The sequence below is a fragment of the Chelon labrosus genome, assembly GCF_963514085.1.
Source record: "Chelon labrosus genome assembly, chromosome: 9".
NCBI lineage: Eukaryota > Metazoa > Chordata > Actinopteri > Mugiliformes > Mugilidae > Chelon > Chelon labrosus.
Genome location: NC_140359.1, coordinates 20,170,092 through 20,189,572, shown reverse-complemented (window position 1 = coordinate 20,189,572; position 19,481 = coordinate 20,170,092). Strand labels below are relative to the sequence as shown.

General features: G+C 44.9%; 1 protein-coding gene across 2 annotated transcripts in view; it reads left to right on the top strand.

Annotated features, from left to right (window-relative positions):
• Nucleotides 1–906: 906 nt before the first annotated feature.
• efna5b (ephrin-A5b) overlaps nucleotides 907–19,481 on the top strand; it is a 92,026-nt gene continuing 73,451 nt past the window's right edge. For both annotated transcript variants that reach the window (XM_084552234.1, XM_084552233.1), the window contains exon 1: nucleotides 907–2,136. In XM_084552234.1, the coding sequence (XP_084408360.1) occupies nucleotides 2,012–2,136 (125 nt within the window). In that variant the 5' untranslated portion in view covers nucleotides 907–2,011. The remainder of the gene's footprint in view (nucleotides 2,137–19,481) is intronic.

Genomic DNA, 19,481 nt, shown 5'->3' with positions numbered 1-19,481 from the left:
TAAATCCTCCTCGTGAGCATTTGTCTTATTAAAGCGACGACGGACGGGGATCCCCTGGCGCACCAGAACTTCATTTTGTCCTCAGCTGTCCCGCCCGCTCACCACTGCGGGGCGTCTGGGCGCTGGAGCCAAGCGTCGAACCCCCTCCACCCCTCCACCCCCCCTACCCACATCCAGCAGCACCGCTCCCCGCAACAGGCTGCCCCCGGTACGTCTACCCAACCGAGCCTCGTTGTGAGACATCACCACCCTCCGCCTCTCAGTCCTAAACCTAAGAAATTGATCTGATCTTTTTTATTTTTTGTTATTTCTGAAACTCCCACAATAATATATAACATTTATTTTAAAAAAAAAAGAAAAAAAAAGAAATACTGAAACCATAAATGTGGAAATATATTTAAGTGATATTTTCTCAAAATTTACATAAAATTTCTTACATTTATAAAATATTATTGGCTTGTTACCTCAAAAAAAGGCTTCCTCTTGTTATTAGAAAAGAAAAGTGAATTCAAATTGAGTTGAACTGAACTCAGAGAGAGTAACCCGAGCCCCTGGTCTTCTTTGGTCTGCTGCGTCCGTTTGGATGTAATTAAATAGCGCACTTATCGGTCGGATCTGACAGAGCAGTGTCTCAAAGCGGTTCCTGTCCTGTGCATCTCTTCCCCCCCTGTCCCCATCCATGGCAGCTCTACCTTTCCGTAATTGAATTAGCTCGGTTTTAGGTGGCGCGGAGGGGTGGGTGGGGGGGAGGGAGGGAGGGAGGGGCCTGCCTTTTGTTCGAGCGACGCCCATTCAAATAATTTCAAACCAATGGGACTATCCCCCGCTCCGCCGTAACCAAACCCACTCCCTCAGTCGGCGTCTGGAGCTGCCTGCCTCTGCCCTCACCTTCCTGCGCGTCCCGGCGTCTCGAAACCCCAAACGCGAGAGAGAGGAAGGCTGCGCAGCGCGCTCATGGGAGTACGCGGTCATTTGTTCATGCCTGCACGTCGCGCGATGGCTCATATATGAGGAGGAGACTCTGGGATGCGGACATAATAAACAAGCGTCTCCGCGGACAGAAGCGCACGAGAAAACGCAACGCTGCCTGTCCTCTCTCTCTCTCTCTCTCTCCCCGACACCGAGAAGGACTCCTCCCCGCATCGGCCGTGACACCTCCGGCAAACCGCTGAGAGGGGGATAACAGTCTTTATTTTTATTTTTATTTTTTATTTTTTTGGCGCTGGAAACGAAAGAGCGACTCTTAACGTTGCCATCCATCCGCCAGTGACTTGACTGTATGGCTTTAAAAAGTTGCCTGGAAAACATGGACATCTGACGTGCGCCTCACAGCGTCATTGGACACACTGAGCCCCCCTCTCTCTTTTTTCTCTCCATCACATCTCGGGGTTCACTAATCCCCCCCCCCCCTCTGCGCTCTCGGTTTGGAGTAAGAATAAGTGTTCAGCAGTTGTCATTTGCCCTGACACAGGCTGCATCCCGTAGCTCCCTGCAGAAGAGGGGGAACACGAGGCGACCGCGCCACAGAAGACACTGTTGCCTGTTGTGCTGCGCATTCGCGGCCGTGTGCTGATCTCATTGTTTTTTTGTGCGTTAGAGGGAGAGATATTTTGTCAGCCCACCTCGGATTTGTCAGAAGCTGGCACCCTGCATGAATTAAAGCCTGTGATTCATCTGGACTCTTGCCGCGCATCCGAGAGAACACACGGTGACGCGGTGCTTTTGTAACTCCACTTCATCTCCTTCAACCCGAACAAGTGTCATCTCTCAAGCGTCCCCCCCCCCCTTCCCCCCCCGTTGAATGGTCACAACTCCGCCTTTCCCACCCTTACGCGTTTTCTATGTCGTGCGCCTTTCTGTTTGCTCTGTTTGCATTCACAAAACTGCGCCGGCCAAGACGCGGCCACATGTGAATGAGAGCCGTCACCTGTCCCGGTTGAAGCGCCACCGTACAACTTGACTGACTGACCCGACACCGAAGAGGAATACGTGCCGAAGTTTTGCTGTAGTGATGCTGCAAGTGGAAATGGTCATCTTCCTCTGCCTGGTGCTGTTGATGTGTGTATTTTGCCAGGAGCCCAGTTCCAAAGTGGTGGCCGACCGCTACGCCGTCTTCTGGAACAGGACCAACACCAAGTAAGTAGCCCCGCAACCGGCCCGGGTTCACGAGCGGAGAGCCGGGCTGATGTGCCGCCGTCTCCTCCGCGCGAACCGCGGCTCGTTCGCAGGTTTGCTGTGCCACATCGGTGTCCGTTCTCCGCAGTGAGGGCACAATGCCAGTAGGTGTTGTAGGTACGGGCTTTAACTGAGGGTGAGGGAAAAGTAATGGATGAGGCTGCCGTGGCTGCTCACGAACAGCGCGTCCCCCGAGAAACTCGATCAAAACCGTGCGTAATAAGGGGCCTGGACATAATATTCACGGTCTGCTGTTGCTTCGCTTCTCCCGCTGCCAGTAAAAGTCTGGATAAGGGAAATCACAGTGGGAATTAGGCTGATATAATTATAGAGGCAGAACAATTCAAGGCTATAAAACCTGCAGCAGTATCTTGTGTTATTTCTCAGTTTGTTGGACTCTGGGAATTTACCCGAACCCACCGTAGCGTATGGTCTCAACCTGACTAAACTCCAAATAGGACCAGCGCAAATCTACAAAGCCTATTTACCTATATATATATATTAAAAAAAAAAATCACTTCTTTGCTTCTTTACACCACAAGCAGTGGCTTGATTTAGAAAACTTAAAGTTGTAGGTGTAGATAAAGGCCAAACGTCTCAGACCTGTGCAGTGAGAAGGACTTGTGTAGGCTGTGTGGTTTCCCGTGCTTTAGGTTTTTGGTACAGTCTGTCTTCGTCACCAGAGAAAGACCTGTGATACTAAATGTAGCCAGGGTAAGCATAACTTATCAGTCAATATTAAAGAAGCCCTTTACGCAATTCAAGTCCATTTACCCTAATGTAATTTAGGTGCGTGCCTCGATCTCAGCACACCCAGAAGTACTTGGAGTAGTGCTTCATGAATATTACAGAGGCGCCAAGGCAGGAGAATTACATAAAATGACAAACCCACTCCTCAGTGCAGGCGCACACAGTATGTGAAGGAAGTGAACTATTATAATGAGTTTTTGTTAATATTCTCGTTTTTTTCTTTTCTTTTATACTTCTTGAATCACAATTTATGTAAAAAAAAAAAAAAAAAAAGAAAAGTTCAAGGGGGAAGGAAAGGAAACTGAGCGAAAGGTTAATAATTTATGTTTTATATTACAGAGTTTATACGTTTAATTCTTTCCTTTTTGAATTGTGCAGCACTGTAGTGTAATCATTGCGCCGAAGCACATTATGGTTCACTGACACAGTTGAATAAAATTAGCCAGGGTGTTCGTTAAGCTTTAAAAAAATTAAAAAAAAAACTAATAAAAGATTTAAATTTTAAACTTGAAAAAGCTAATTAATTCTGCGACGGATAACCCTGTGCCACGACTGTTTAAAACCTGAAAGCTTTCATTCTGCTAAGTGTAGTCAAGGCTGTTCACTATGGAAACTAGTACTACCCGGTCAAAACTTTAGAAAACATTCCCTTCCTGTAACAGTGTGCAGCTTCTTCATTCTACAGCCTTTACCTAAATTAATATTTTTTCCCTCCCTTTTTCTCATATTTGCGAGGATGAGTGGTTGTCCGGAAAGTTGGAGGCACACTGGCCTGATCCAGTGGCTCCAAAATGCACTGTTAATTTCTCAAAGGGCTCCGAACAAAAAGGGCTGGCTTCTCGCTCTCTGTTTATACGAATAAAGGGACAGTTTCGTGTACGACATAATGAGATTTCACATAATTTTATAGGTCTGCCACACGTACATGAACTTCAGCAAAGTTAAAGCAGAAGTTGCTCGAGTCATAAAGTTCTCTGCTCGGGGCACGGCTTTGAGTCAGGCTCCAGTGTACATTGTGCATGTTTGTCGAGACAGCGTTTCCCACTAGGAGCGCCTCGTGGAGCTACACTGTACACCCTTGTCCCGGGCTTATTAGGTCTGAGCGCTGGTGGAGTTTACCGAGATCTTTCACTCCAGCTGCCAATGGCACTTAGTATTTGTTGAATAAAATCCTCAGTTTACCCTCCGAGTGCGCTAAAGCCATTAATAGCGCACGCTGAATTTGTTGCACAACTATTTACATTCGGTTTGAAGTTTGGAAAAACATGATTTATTGCTTGAAACAATTAGTGGTCAGGGGGAGAAAAACGGAGGGCTGACTGTTAGCTCGCTCCTGTAGTCGGGGGCCAGCCTAGCAGGGTGTGTAGATTCTCGGCCTGATATACCGTAGACCATGACTGCTGTGGTCTTGGTCCCCTACTGCCGGCTCAGCCTGGCTGTTTATTTATGGGCCGCTTTCTTCAACAGAAGCAAACACAATTTTGAGTTAAATCTTGATCCCTGCTGTTGATAGACGTACTTTCATTAGACTGCGCTTTTTCTTTTTCTTTTTTCCCCCTCTTCCCTCCCCAGCTGAAAAGTTTTGACTTGACTGGCCGCTCGGCTAACTTGATATCTTCCAGATGTCCTGACAAGTTTTCTAATTTTCAGTGAAAAAAAAAAGAAAAAAAAAAAAGCGAATTTAACTAAACTCCGTTAATCTCGGATCAGATCATTAACGCTGAAAAAGAGGAGGCACAGACAGAAACAAGGCAACTGTGTGATCCACCACGTTGTGCTCCTCCTCGCTCCCCTCGAGTGAAATCTGAAAAATAGATAGTTTCCCGAGCCTTGTCTGTTTCTGACGCTCTCGCCTGCCTGGGGAAAGGAAACAGGTTTTCGGAGAGGCTGTAGTGCTAACACCAGTCACTCTGTTCTACTTACTCTAAATAGAGTTTGTTTGACTCTCACCCCTGCAGGGCTGAGGCAGGAAGCCAGAGAGGTAACGTAGCAGCAAAGAGAGAGAGAGAGAGAGAGACAGAGAGAGGGGGAGAGAGAGATAGCAAACTTGTCTTATTGATGACTCAGTTAATAAATATTGAGTCCCTTTCCTCACTCATTACTGTAGAAAGCTGCCGTGGTACTGTAACTCGCCTGCCTTTGTCCCGGGGCTTCACGGTCACGCCGAAAGTGCGGCTGCTTCAAGAATTTATAATGTGGACGCCCATGCACACAAACAGGCACGTCTGAGCCGAAGGCACATTTTACTTTATGATAGCAGTAAACTCCTGATTCTCTGAACCTAATGTGATTCGTCACAAATATTGTTTTGCAGGTAAATTATGGGGTAATTTCGGGGGTTTTTTTTGCCTAGTTTGTCCGCCTTTACAGTCTTTGTTGTCGTTGTCTGACCACACTCATTCGGGGCTTTTTCTACTAAAAGGAGAATTCGCCATTTGTTCAACCAGTTTGTTTTTTCTTCCTCCGTATGAAACTGCATCTTCCAAATCGCCCAAGCTAAGATAATCCATCACACTAAAGCTGCAGTTTGAGTTCGGATTTGTCATAAAATCCGTTTTGCTTTTAATTTATTGCGCCCAAATTGGATGCCTCACATCGGCGTGCGCAACGTGTTGTGCCCCGCCGACTGACTTAATCACCTGAAATGCGCGGGGAGAAGTGTTCTGGTGAGAGCCCTCCGCGCGGAAACGCCCGCCAAACCGCTTTGCACCTATAAACGTTGTCGCGTCCGCTTCCAAATGTCAAAGTGCGACTCATTTAAAATGTAAAATTAGCGTTTAAAAAGTGACCACAAGAAAGCGAAAGGTTAGCGGTCTGGGCGCGGTGCGAAGCGGCGGGAGAAAAGTTTGAGCTTAGGAGCCGTGGAGAAAAAAAAAGTGAAGGGGAAAGAAACTCACAGAGTCACTAGTTGCAGTTGCAGACACTTTCTCAGCTCAGACTGTAACGGGGAATCTCAGAGAGAGAGAGAGAGAGACTTTATCTGAAATGAAACTTTTCGTGATTATTCGCACGTTGGAATTTCTTTATTTTTTTATTTCTTTTGAGTTCGAAGCGAACTGTAGATTAGAGTGGAATGCTTTATTAGGTTAGAGTATCGTCATTTATGCGAGCAGTGCCACAATTGTTTCTGCTGACTGTTTTGAAGTGGCTGACGGGGGGGTTTCCTTGCTGTTCTCCTGGCTTCATTCCACCGTTTTGTTTCACAACCGCCTCATGAGACCGGGAACTTGCTAACTGCTTTATTATTCTGAATAACACCTCTATCTTTTAATCTCTCCGCCGGTTTGACACAGCCACACTTGCTTTCTGCCTTTGTTTTCTCCTTCAGAGGTTCAGATTTTCTCATGGCGAACTTTTTTTCAGAAGGTTTGATTTTTTTTTGCATGTGTTTTCTGGGGCCAGTTTAGAGAGCAGCGAGCAAACTCGAAGTCTTATCTGCCCTCGGAGAGAGTCCCCGCCACCTGAAATCGCGCTCGTCTCTGGAGATTTTGACCTCTGCTATCTTGCTGACTGTCTCTGCTCGTGAGCATTTATCGTAATAAAGGGACAGGCGGTGACTCCGAGGATGTCTAATGCCGAAGAGACGGCCCTTCCCTTCCCTTCCACTCTCCCCCTTTGCCCTTTCTTCCTCCCTGTATCCCTTCATGCCTCTCTCCCGAGGTCCTCCCGGCTCTCTGCCTCTCCTCGCCTCTTTGTCCCTCCGTCCCTTCCTCCTTCCCTCTCTCTCTCCGTCTCTTCTTGCCAGGCAAGAGAAAATGAATGAATACAATTAGATATTTTTGGAGTCCCTCCACGGCTGACGGCGGAGAAAGACGCCTAGAGGTCAGGCGCACTTTCAGTGTGGCTGAGGGAGAGGTCACGCGCATGCGGCGAGGAATAACGAAGCAGAAAGTTGCCCTGTGAATGACAAACCAGTGACTAGAACTCTCCTTGAAGTGGAAAGTATTATTAACATAAACAGTTTGATGCGGTTGTGGTCATGCAAATTGCTCAAGGTGATTTGTATTTTGCTGCATAATTTGTATCCCGACAAACGCGTTTTTACCAACACGCTGCCTGGTGGTGTTGTTGTTGCGTTCACATTTGTATTCTTACACTGTACTGTAACTGGGGGTGGGGGGGCTGTAGCTGTGTTGTGGGTATCAGCTTGTTTTGGCTGCTTGTTTTTTACCCGGTGTATGTTTTAGAGTTTTAAATGTTTAAACGTGCATGCCTGGTGCGTGTGCAAAGATCCAAATGAGCCATGAGATCATATAGGGCTTTGTTTCCTCTGCCTCAGACGCACAGATACCGGATTAATTGCGCCTTTCTCTCTCTCTCTGACTTCTTATCACTTGGGATCGGCCAATCGTGCAAGAATAAATGTCTTGTCGGTCTGTGCTTGCATGCATGTGTGGGGAAATGAATAAAACCAAAGGCACATACATGGAGGTGGAAAGTTAGTCCGTATAACCATGTGTTTCTAACAGAATTCTGTGATACATTATTGTTATTATATTGGCTTTTGCTTTTACTAAACCTTCTAAAAACCTAATTTAAAATCAAGTTCACGTGGCTTTAGGTTTTTGGCCCCATCCTTATCATTTTATCACTCTGAGCTCTGTTTTACGCACTCCACTGCCGACTGTCTCCTCATAGTCTCCCTCCGTCTGAAGGCTGATTAGTCCTCGCTAATGACCCCTTGCTCTGTCATTTTTTTCCCCCTTTTTTACGCCCATGGCACTGGCACCAGCCAAGCTGAAGGAGCACCAGCGAGCGGAGGAGACACAAAAGACAGCGAGTAATAAACACAAGGACCCTGACGGAAAAGCAGCAAACTGTAATCATGGCGTCGTCGCGTTCTGATACTTTTATTAGGTCCGAACGGCTCCGTGTGTTTTCCTCGCTAGACCTGTAAATGCACTTTCCATTTAAATTAGATTTTTTTTTTCTATTAACTAGAAAATGAGCCCGGCAGGCAGTAGTCAATGCCTAGTCAATGTGCTTGGCAGAGCAGCTGTTCTTCAGTGCGCGGTGGGAGAGGGGGAGGACTCTTTGGCCGTGACCCTTGTGGAGGTGCTATGTGGCGGACAGAAGCAGCCCTGTCGCCGGGGGTGCCTGGTGGTCGGGCTTGGATATGCTAATCCTGTTGAACGCAGCCTACAATTTCACAAAAAAAAGACATCCCCTATATGTGTGTATGTGTATCTATATACAAGTACTTAATATACTAGACACTATATTATTTTAAAATGCATTTTGCTCTTGAAAAGTATGTATTTTCTTCGTAAATTCAAACATTTAAAGTATCCTCTGTGCTTGCTTGCGATTTCTTTTTTTTTTTAAACATTAACTTTGGTGATTTATTTACCTAAAAACAACACTGAAAACCCATGTTTGAAAGTGTTACTCATAAAATTACAAAATTAAACAGAGCCTCAAAAATACCACAGTCAGCGTGAAGTGTTGGTTATCCACCAAAGAGCGGGAGGAATTCCTCGTCTGCACTGAACGGCAGCTTCGTTTCAGTTTTCCCTCCCTAACCCGGGGAACCTCATTTTAATGTCCAGGTTTTTGTTTTCAGAGTAATCACTCCAAGGTCAGACGGAGCGCTGAAACGCTGCTATCAGCTGAGTGATCTGTATTTTAGCCCACATTCAGCCTTTGGCATTCAACCCGTCGGGGGGGGACGTTGTGTATAGCCGTACTTGGAAACAATAAAGTATTAACCAGCTTACGCAACGTCCACATGCATGCAGAGCAAACACTTTTATTCTGGCAGGAGAACGACAAAAACAGTGCGTCCATTTTTTTGTTTTTTTTGTTTTTGCTGCTGCTTTGTTTGCCCTCTGCTATGTGTTTGCTTATTCTTATTTTTCCCACCGTCCCTGCTCTCATTGTCTCGTATTCAGTCAGAATTTCAAAGTTGTAGGTTTTCTTTTTCAACTCTTTATTATGTCGCTCCAATCCAAAATACTATCAACACCTGAGCGGATTTATAGTTAAAACTTACGCAGTGAAAGGAGATCGACAAAAATAAACGCAAGCGCTTGTTTTTTCGTGTGAATACTCCAAAAAGGAGCTATTAGCAGGAGATTACTGCGGGTCCAATGAGGGTTGAAACGCCGCTGCAGGAATCTCGCCATTGTGCATTACAGGTCCTCGTTCATGGCTGAAAATGGCGCCACCATATCCTTCTTCAGGTTCTCTGCTCTCCCCCGTAAGATGGAGGCTTAGAAGCAGCTGTTACTGTAGTAACACTCGCTTGATCTATCCCCCCTTACCAGAAAGGGGCGCTACTGAGAGAGGTCTGATAGCCTCTGGTGCCCTGGTGCTCTCAGCGCGAGGCATTTCAAGTGCACAGCCCGAGTGAAACCCACATACGTGCGCTTGATACGAACGGCCTCCTCCTGCTTTTGACTGATTTGACCTCGTTAAACTCATACACCGTCAATGTCATACTATATTTACAGGAACCACTCCAGCGTGTAAGGGCCAAAACAGCTGATGGCTTTCATTTATTTTTGTCTTTTTTTTTGTCACCGCTCACTATTCAGCTGGAAAATGTGACGGGAGCGATTGAGACCGTTCGGTTTTTCGCCAGACACATTTTCCACAGATAATTCCTTTCATGGTAGGTTGGCTTCGGACCGTGCGCCGTACGTTTTCCCTATTTAACTTTGAGGGGGGGGCGGCGGTGGGGTTGTTTTTCTAGCTGGGCAGCAGTGTGGAGAATAGATCCCAGAAGAGAACACATCTCCAGCTTGTGAATAAAGACCTAATTGACGGGTTGTAGCCTGCTGTAAATGACTCATGAGGTAATTCGTCTTCACAGACAGACTGAGAAACACACAGGGAGATTTTACAATTCTGCGGTCTGTTTTTCCTTTGGAATCGACCCCAAACTTTTATATCTCCAAGAATACATTTTAGAAATCATAAAAGACCACTTTTAGCCGGAGATGCTACGAGGGTCCTCGCAGGGCTTGCACGTTTTCTCATGTATTCGTCGTGTGTTTCTACGCGTTGGCTCAGTCGTGGGAAAAAAAAACGTTAATTCCGGTTAAAAGACGAATTGATTTTCACGTGAACATCTTTTTGTAAAGCTCACATTGCCGTGACATTTTCACTGGACTAAATATAAACAAATCAGACAATGTTGCTTTCACTTTTTTTTTTCATTTCTCGCAACACATGCCAATAATAAGCTAGCTGTATTAGTATTGAAAAATACTCCAAGCCAATTCCCCCCTTCAAAAAAAAAAAAATAAAAATGCTGGGCTGTGAGACTGAAAGGCGGCCATTGTTCTGCTCTTTCTGTCCACTCCACATAGCCAGGGCCGAAAGTAATGCATGCGCTTTAAACAGAGGGAGAGGAGAGGAGAGAAGAAAAAAAAAAAAAGGGAGGGCAAAGGAGAGGAGCGAGGGAGAATGGTGTGAATGGCGAGGGGAAAAGGAGAGCGCACAGCTGAAGTTGTAGTGTGCTCTCTGGACAGGAGAAGGGAGGAGAGGAGGAGTATAATGCAAGTGCCAGACACGAGGGGAGAGGCTTGTAGTAGCCAGGGGTGACCCAGTGTGTGGAAAAGAAAAGGTGGCATTCTTCCTCATTTCCAACTAGGATTACCCGTCCTCTCTCATCTGCTCATCAAGCCACCCCCCCCCTCCGACCCCCTACCGCCCTCCCCTTCCTTGTCTGTCCTTGCCAAGGTTTAAAGATGCATGTGGGCTTGCTGTCTGTCTGTCTCCCTGGTGGTGACCGCGGCTGGTTGGTCGCTCGGTCGGTCGGTCAGTCGGTGGTGATGGTTCTCCAGGGGACAGACTCCGGGTCTTCACCCTGAGGAGATGTTGTCTTTGAGGTTCGGGTTTAGTGACACTGGGGCTTTTTTTTTTTTTCACTCTACACAGACAGGATTAAGCCTGCTCAGGTTTAGACCCCTGCTTTGTTTCCTCTGACACAGAAGACTCCCACACACAGGGATGTGTTTACAGCAGGGGGGTGGCTGGTGGCTGGTGGCTGGTGTTGTGGTGCTAAAGTTGCATCTTGCTCTTAGCTAGTGTGGCGCGTTGCATCGCCTTGCCCTTGAAAGTGCATTTTCCGAGTTTAATTCCCGAATTCTGTGGAGACAAATCGGTCCAATAAGAATGAGCAGTTCTCGTCCTGTGAAGTAGTCCTACTTTACTAGCGAAGGTCCCAAAACCATGCGTTCCTGATGAATAATGTGGATCATTATGCAGGATTCTTTTGAAACCAATCTCCTCGTATTTGTCTTTGACTCGGCTCGTCTCGTCTCGCTGCATTAGTTTGAACGCCCGGGGCCTAATAAGTGGGGATTTTTGACCAAAAATGAAAATAATCTTTTTCCTCTGTCACAGTGTATATTAAAAATATCTCGCGACATATTTTAAAATCTGCTAAACTGATCTTCAGCGAGCGCTGGTCTGGCATGAAAAGCTCGTTTACAGATCTTCTCGTCCTCCTCCTCCTCCCTCGGAGCCTTTTATTAGGCAACAGATGCTTGTCTGATCTAACCTCTAAGAAGAATCTGGAATCACACAGTTAATAAATCATAGTTAGAAATGTGTAAAATTGAACTGACTCTACCGTCCTCCGCTGAATTTGGCTCCGGCGCCGACGCGAGAGGGTATTTTGTGTTTGTGCGTGGTGCGTGTTAGCTTGCAACTTGCGTGCACGTGGCTATCCTGAGCCGACCTCTGCTTGGAGGCCCGCTTTAATGAAGCAGCAGAAACGCACGCTCGCTGCTATAGCAGAGCACAGCACTATTCTTGACCCAATTCTCCGAGCCTGCTCCTGCGAGAGCGGCTTGATAGTTTTCCCATTTTGTGAAGTTGCGTTGTGTGTGGTGCGCACGCCCGTCTTTGTTTATGTGCGGCGGGTTGGTATTCCTGTGTGGAACTGCTCCGAGTGTGCTTTTTTTTTTTTTTTTTTTTTTCTTCCACTGAAGAGAAAACGATTGATCCCTGAAATGTGTGATAAATCCCATCTTCACCCTCTCCTCTCATCTGAGCCCAGCTTTGACCGGTCGGGCTTACTCCGAACATTATCCCACACAACAAAAATATGACACCCCGAAGAACACGGGCCGACACACACACACACACATACACGACGTATCCCACTCTGGTTTGGAAGGGCAGTTCATTATTTCTTTAGTGAGGTTCAAGTTGCATTAGATGTGGTATTTATTCTGCTTGTTTATTTTCTTCCTCTAAATCAGCGAGCAGTGAGCCTTAGAGTGCAGCAGCCTTTGAACCGCGGCCTATCCCATGACTGCAGCACTGGGTATTAACCCAGAGCCACTGAGAGGCTTAAAAAGCCATCAGCTCATTGTCCGGAGACACAAAAACCCCCTTCCTCTAAAATCCACCCCCCTCATCCCTCTCTTCTCTTTTCCTCCTTCCCTCCTTTCTTAAGAATGCCTTGAGCTGGCCTCTGCTGGCATTCATATTAATCAGTTTTAAGGGTCTAATGAGATAAGTGAGACTTAAGGGGAGTCCCCAAAGTGGCCTAAGCCCTCCACATAAACAGAGGTGATGAGCGCTGCCAGTGGCTACATCCTCAGGACTGTGTGTGTGTGTTTTTTTCCACGGGATAGTCATGCATACAAAGGTTTTTAATGTCCTTAATCTCTCAGTTGAGCGCTGAAAACCAAAACATCACTAAACTGGATTTATTAAAGAGAAAATCATCACCTTGCCTTGTTAAAGTTGAGGCGATGATGGAGATCGGCTTTGATGGTTTTGCTTTGGTTCTGGGCTTTTAAAAAAAAAAAAAAAAAAAAAAAAAAAGTTGAAAAGCTAGTGCATGTGCGCATTAAAAAAAACAAAAAAAACCTTTTTCCCTCCTTTGTCTTAATCCGCACACTCTTGCCTTCTGTTCCGTATCCCGCCAAGTGTCCCCGGGAATATAGGCCAGTTGTTTTCCTCCCGCTCTTTCGCTCCTCGTGCCATACTGTCCTTCCTCCCTTCCTCTTTCCCGTCTCCGGGATTACCAGATCTTTAACTGTACTGTCATTGGCTCTCGGGGTCCTGCTGAGATGACCCAGCATGCCCACCGTCAGCATTAGGCTCAGGGTTGTGGCTGCAGCCGTTGACTGACAGTCGCCTACGCCGTCTTTCTGCTTCCCCCCAGTGTTTTCTGGTCTGTTTTTATTTTCTTTAATCTTTTTAAACCCTAACCCCCTCCCCGTTTGTACTTAAGATCTCAACTTCAAGGCAGAGCTATAATGTGTATGTGTGTCTGAGAGAGAGAGAGAGAGAGAGAGGGAGTGATGAAATAAAAATGTGACACTAGCCAGACACAAAGAAGACTGCAGAAGCCATGTCTGAATCGTTTTTTTATTTTTTTATTTCAGATATTCAGAACGAGATGTTTAAAAATTGGATTCATTAGGCAACTGTAATTAAAGCCTCTTGGCAAGGATAACCTTCTTAGGCAAATGAAATAATCTATAATCTGTAATAATCAATCCGTGAAAATGAAGACATAAAAAAATAGTTTGCTCACACTTTTTGGGCTCTTGGTGTAACCGACCGTCTGGTTTCACTGTACAGTAGACGTACTGGAGTAGCTGTAGGCCTGACACGTCCTCAGAGAGTTCAGTTTCACCTGCTGTTCTGTTCCTCAGGGCCGCACGACTCCATGACCGGAGACATTCCAGCCGGGATTAGAGCGTGCATGGCGAACGGAAGCACAAATAAGAGCGAGTGGAGTGGCTTTTTTTTTTTTTTTGCTTTTTTTCTTCCGAATCGGAAAATGAGTTTAGCTTGTGTGTGAGGTTGAGGGTAAAAGTGGTATGAAGTGTTTTTTTTTTTTTTTTTTTTTTTTTTCAAAGAGGTACCAACATTTAGTGGCAAAATTAACTCACTATTTTTTTTTTATTATTTTTTTTTTAATTAACTCGTTTTGGGACTATAAAAAAATTATACAAAAAAATTTACATAAAAAAATAAAATTATAAATTATTACAAATTTTGTTAAAAAAGCTTCTGTTAGGAATTAATGAATAATTTGATAAGGAGAAATTCATGACATATTTTTAAAAAATATATTTTTTAGTTTTAAATGTAATTATTATTATTATTAGTAGTAGTAGTAGTGTTAGATAAGGGAAATGCAATTCAATACAAAAAAACTGGAACTTAAAAGTATTTATTTATTTATTTATTTTTAAATTTAATTTTTTAATATATTTTTAAAATAAATTATATTTAAGTAATACAATTCTTTCCTCTGAAAAATCAATTTTTTTGATTTTTAAAATTTTGTTAAATTCTCGGTTCAGTTACTAAAAAAAGCTAAATTTGTCTTTTCTGCGTAATACCACTCATGCGAGAGTCTGGCATTTTGCAGATGCTCCAGTGGTATTTTTCTATGAAAAGGCGTTGAGGTAGACTATTAGCCTGTGGGAAATGAGATGCATCATATTTCTCATGCTGGATTAGAGTGCGTGCTTGGCTTTGGGTGGAGTGATGAAATATTCATTAGTGTTTGTGATCTCTAGGAAGAGTAGCACTTGCAGACCTTAGCACGCAACTCAAAAAAAAAATCAAGGTAGACATGTCGGTAGGCATGAAGGTGATGGAAGGTTGACTGTACATGTGGTGTGTATGACTTTAAGGAAAATAATAAAATCATGATGGCTAGCACAACTGTACACTTTTATTTGCAAATTTTCTGTAAAATCTGTGAATAATAACTTTTATCCAACTTTTTTTCGTGGCTGAATAAAATACATGAATGGTGAATTAGCTTCAGGGCTGGCCCTCTGAAGAGGTTTTTTCTTGCTTGACAGGTGTCAGTCGCCAGGTACAAGAAGGTGTCAGACTCGTCAGCCTGTGAGTGACGTTGGGTTTGCAGCAGCTTTAATAATGCAGCGTAGCCACACTTTTTATGTCCCTTCTCGGGGATCTAAAGAGGCTGTCCTCACATTAAGCCCAGGTCAGATTGTACCTACTGTCGTACATTAGCGGCAAAGCCTTCCAGCCTGTATCAGTGGTAAGAGGAACATGGCACGAAGATGGCTGAATTATTCACACTCATAATCGGCCTTTATGTCCTGCTGCCAAGTCTGGCCCCACTGTTATTCTAGTGCATAATTGATAGTGCTCAGAAGTGGAAAAGTTAGAATAGCAGAAGTAATGCGAAGCGAAAGTGTAGTCAGGCAGCACAAGGAGGGAAGAGGGGGATTGGCGGGGTAGTGAGGGGGATAGAGGGACGGAGGTGGGCCCCTATAGGAGTTTTTACACTGAGTTTGTGTTAGCCTTTACGGGGCTTAGACCCAGCTAGCGTGAGGATCGCGTGTGTAGGCCAGCCAGACTACTCTTGGGGAGGGGGATAAGAGGGGGGGATAAGAGGGGAATGAAAAGAAGCGGGAGGGAGAAAAGATGGGGATCCGGGGTAACAAGGCTTGACGCTGAGCTGGCCCAGAATGTGGTCTATTTCAACCCCCCCACCACCACCCCACCCCACCACCCCAAAGTTATTCTGGAGCTCCACTGTCGGCAGATATACCCCTGGAGACTGAATCGCATTCAAATGCAGAATTAAAAGGTTCAGATTCGTTGTTTTTCTTTAGACGTTATTTCGCAGGAGTCATCACAATGGCTTGGTGGAGCGATGGGCTGGGTTGTCGTTTGGACGTAATCCAGCTCGTTCCACTGCCTGCTTGCTCAGGCAGGTAAGACAGGCATTGACATCACATTACAACCATAGGATACAGTAATCAATAGACAGCAACCTCCAGGGAAGAACAGTGATTGGATCTGTTCCAATAGTAAAGAGAGGCCATCTATTGGGAAATGGAGTTAGTCAACTTGTTTAAAGGCAATATTTAGAAAAGGGAGAATACCATTACTTATATTTTACTTGTAATTGTAGATCTTTATCTTTACCGATTGCACAAGTGCATTCTTATGCTTCTATTTCTATAATTACAATGTTTTCCCCTGGTCCCATGGACGTCTGAACGTCTCAGGTGAAGGTGTTAACACAGCCTCAAGGTGTAGTCTATTTAACACCTCTCTGACCCTTAACAAAGCCGTACTAACTGCTGCCTAGCTCTGCCTTTTGTGTTCCATAACAAAGCCCTTTAGCTTCTAATAACACCGCAGCGCCGGCAGTGTCAAAAAGAAACCTGAGATAAGGTCCACATCAGAGAGTCGGTGGGAACGTTTTAATCCGCTTCTCGAAACCAAACTAACACACAACAGGCAGGGATCATGTTTGGCAAAGTGGCCCGCTTTGATGGAGGGATCGGATGGTGCGAGTTGGAGGAATGGGGATGGCGGAAAATAGAAAGGCGGCTGAATGCCGGTAGAGTTTTTTTTTTTAGCAGTGAAAGAAAACATCTGGAGAATAATGCAGGGAGTTGTACAGGGAGTGCACTGGATGTTAGCACACGAACAAACATGCATGCAGACACGCTCTTATTATTACATTGTTCTTTTCATGATAACTTCTTTATCCGACTGATTAATTAATAACAGTTACTTTTTACATGTATGGAAATAAATTGACCAAGCCTAGTCCAAAAAGGCGATTAATCAATTTTAATTCTCTTTTATGTTACAGAATTTTCCAAAGCAAGAACTGATACAGCTTTAGTTCTATACATATATATATATATATATATATATATATATATATATATATATATATATATATGGTCCTTGCAATGTGCTGGAAAGTATCTTTCACTAGAGTCACTACAATGCGACCATAAAGCTGTCGAGTGGAAACATTAACAGCGATATGTCTCAGAAACTCATAAAACCAATTTATGAGTGCACTTAAGGCCCGTACACCTACAGGAGCCATTCTATAAAGATGCAGACAGAGATTGCACCAAACTCTCTCCAATTACCCACATTTAAAAGTAATAAATGTTGGTCGATACGCGATAGAGGGAGGTTAATCTCTGACTTACCCAGTTATTTCCAGTTTAGACACTCCTTTCCAAACTAAAACTGCAGCTTTTTACAAGCTTACCATTGATTTGTTTTAGAGTTTTTCTTCCTACGGGCTGAATGCATTGAGCTGTTCTTCGCAGCACTCCTCCAGAATGGATGCTCTTATCTTCTGCCGTGTTGTTTTTCATTCGTTTTACATGCAAATTACTCATTTTAAGATATCCCAAATGAGTTTTTTTTTTTTTTTTTTTTTTTTAATTGAAGAAAACTTTGGTAATTATTATAGCATTAAGTAAACAATGTTGCCGCTCTGGAAGTAGTAGTTGCAGCCATCTGTGAAATACATTCTTGTGTGAATAGGCCAGTCTGCCTAGCTCAGCTCATGCTTATTTATTTACTGGCCCAGCGTGCCTGCGCTGGAATGCTATTGGCACTGGCAGGTATGGATTGGACCCCTCTCTGTCTCACTGTGAAGTTAATTGAGGGAATCGTCCTCCCACAGTAGACGGGGACTGCTTCAGATCGGGTGCGCAGGCTCGGAAAGCACCACACTCTCGCTTCTAATTTGAGTCGACGATTCCTGACTCCGATCTGATGAGACCGCATCCAATAAATAATTTCTCTGTGACCTTTCGCGCACTCTGTCTGAAACAAGCCCTCCTCATCAGCTCCCCAGCCCCCTGTCGTCACTAATGTAATGCCATTAATATGATATAATGGCTTATTACGGTGTCACTAATTAGATTGTACAGCAGTTAGATGTGTTATCATCCCGCTCCGCCATTAATTGCTTCGCTAATGGTTTGCTTTGGCGTATTTACATATAACTGTGCAATTAGTCTACATTGCTTAGTGTATTTGTAGCAGCTATGCTAAAGTTTCTATATGTAAAACCTTTCCGTAAGTACGACAAACTACGCCTCGCAGATTTCTGGAGCTAATTACGATCTCGAAAAAGTCTCAAATGCCACCGCTAATGCCCTTGGATGACATTTAGTTTGAACTCACACTGATGAGGACGAGCTGCTGTCTCTTTGATGCATTTGTTTGTACGCGTGTGATTTATGTGTAGTTTTTTTTTTTTTTGGTTTTCAGCTAATTAATTAAATGTCACAGCGGCGCTCCGATTAACCACATGTTTATCTGCTCATTGTGACGTGTAGGAAACTCAGAAAAGGCATCTGAGCTATGATTGACGTCGCGTTGTTTGCTTGTCGTGGCTCGCGATAAGGACTGATGGGAAAACCTGTTTGCTGGAATATTATACGAGTTGATTGTCACTCAGTTTTTCATTTTTTTTCTCCTATTTATAACCACGAAAACTGCGGAGAAAAAACATTGCTTCGGTCCCCAAGGTGTTAATGTTACCGTGCGTGTTGTGCAAATGTTTTGCTTCCGCGTATCCGGACACGGAATAATTCCTTTCCTTCTGGCGTTGTTTTCTACCGCTTGTCTCCGCTGGTCTTTTGATTGTGAATTTTTCCCGGTGTTTTACAGCCCAGTAATGATTTTATAGCAGGCTGTTTTATACCCGTGTCCAAACCAGCAGCCTGGGGAAGATTTAGTGTGTTGCCACTGTTGGGTAGCGAGCTCTAATTGGAAGGTCAGGGGGACGCGTTTCAGGGAAGCAGGAGATCACCTGCATAGCGCAGATTTAAAGGTTATCCAAACCCACCCGCGGACATAAAGGATGTAATTTTCTTGTTATTGTATTAGCCATCTGGATAGAAGAGACTTTCAATTTTAAATTTTAATGTTCTGAAGATCCAGATGCGGTAATTAAATTTCCAGGTTTTTAGATCTATTGATGGTCATGCATGATGTGTATTTTAGTGTGACAGATACTTCTTCTTGGTTGCTTCGACACCAGGAATGATTTTTTTTCCCCCCCATCCCCTCATAGTGTCCCTCTTAAGAACAGCTGCCTCTGGTCCTGCACGGCATGCCAGGAGTTAACCACAGCCTCTGCTTGGCCGCTGAGGCGTCTGTGCGCTCGACGCTATGTGTGTGTGTGTGTGTGTGTGTGGTTCGGTGTGTGTCTGCGGGGCTCCCGTTTCTGCATTTCGTGCCACATTTCGTGTCTATCGCCAGCCCTTCTCTCACGCTTGCCTGGTCCCGTGTCGTTGATGGGGTTTGGGCGGAGGGCGGGGTGAGGAGGGTGAGGGGGAGGAAGGAGGAGGGGGGGTCGGTGGCCAGTAGATAAGTGGTTGATGTCTGGCTTGAGCTGCTGATGTAGGCTGGGTAGGCTGGGCCAGCAAAAATATACTGCATCTCTGGGCGATTCTTGGCACGCAATGTTTCGAGCGCTCTACATAAACACGCAGCGCTTGCAGACAGACCCCTACTTGTACCCCTCACACACACACACACACACACACACACACACACGCACGCACCTTTTGACATTTGGTGACACGGAAAACCTATATTTTTCTGGCTTCCATCCCGGTCGGGAAGCTGGACGTGCGTGCGTGAGCTGTATTGTGCACCTGTCCACATCCATATCAGTGTGTTGTGTTTTCTAACAGTGTGCATCAAAGTGTGGCCCGGTCCCTTTCCACCCGCCCTGGGTAGCGGTGCGGTTATTGACAACAGAAGGAAAAAGGTGAAGGTTCTGCAGACAAAGAGGCGGAATGTGCTGAGCAGAG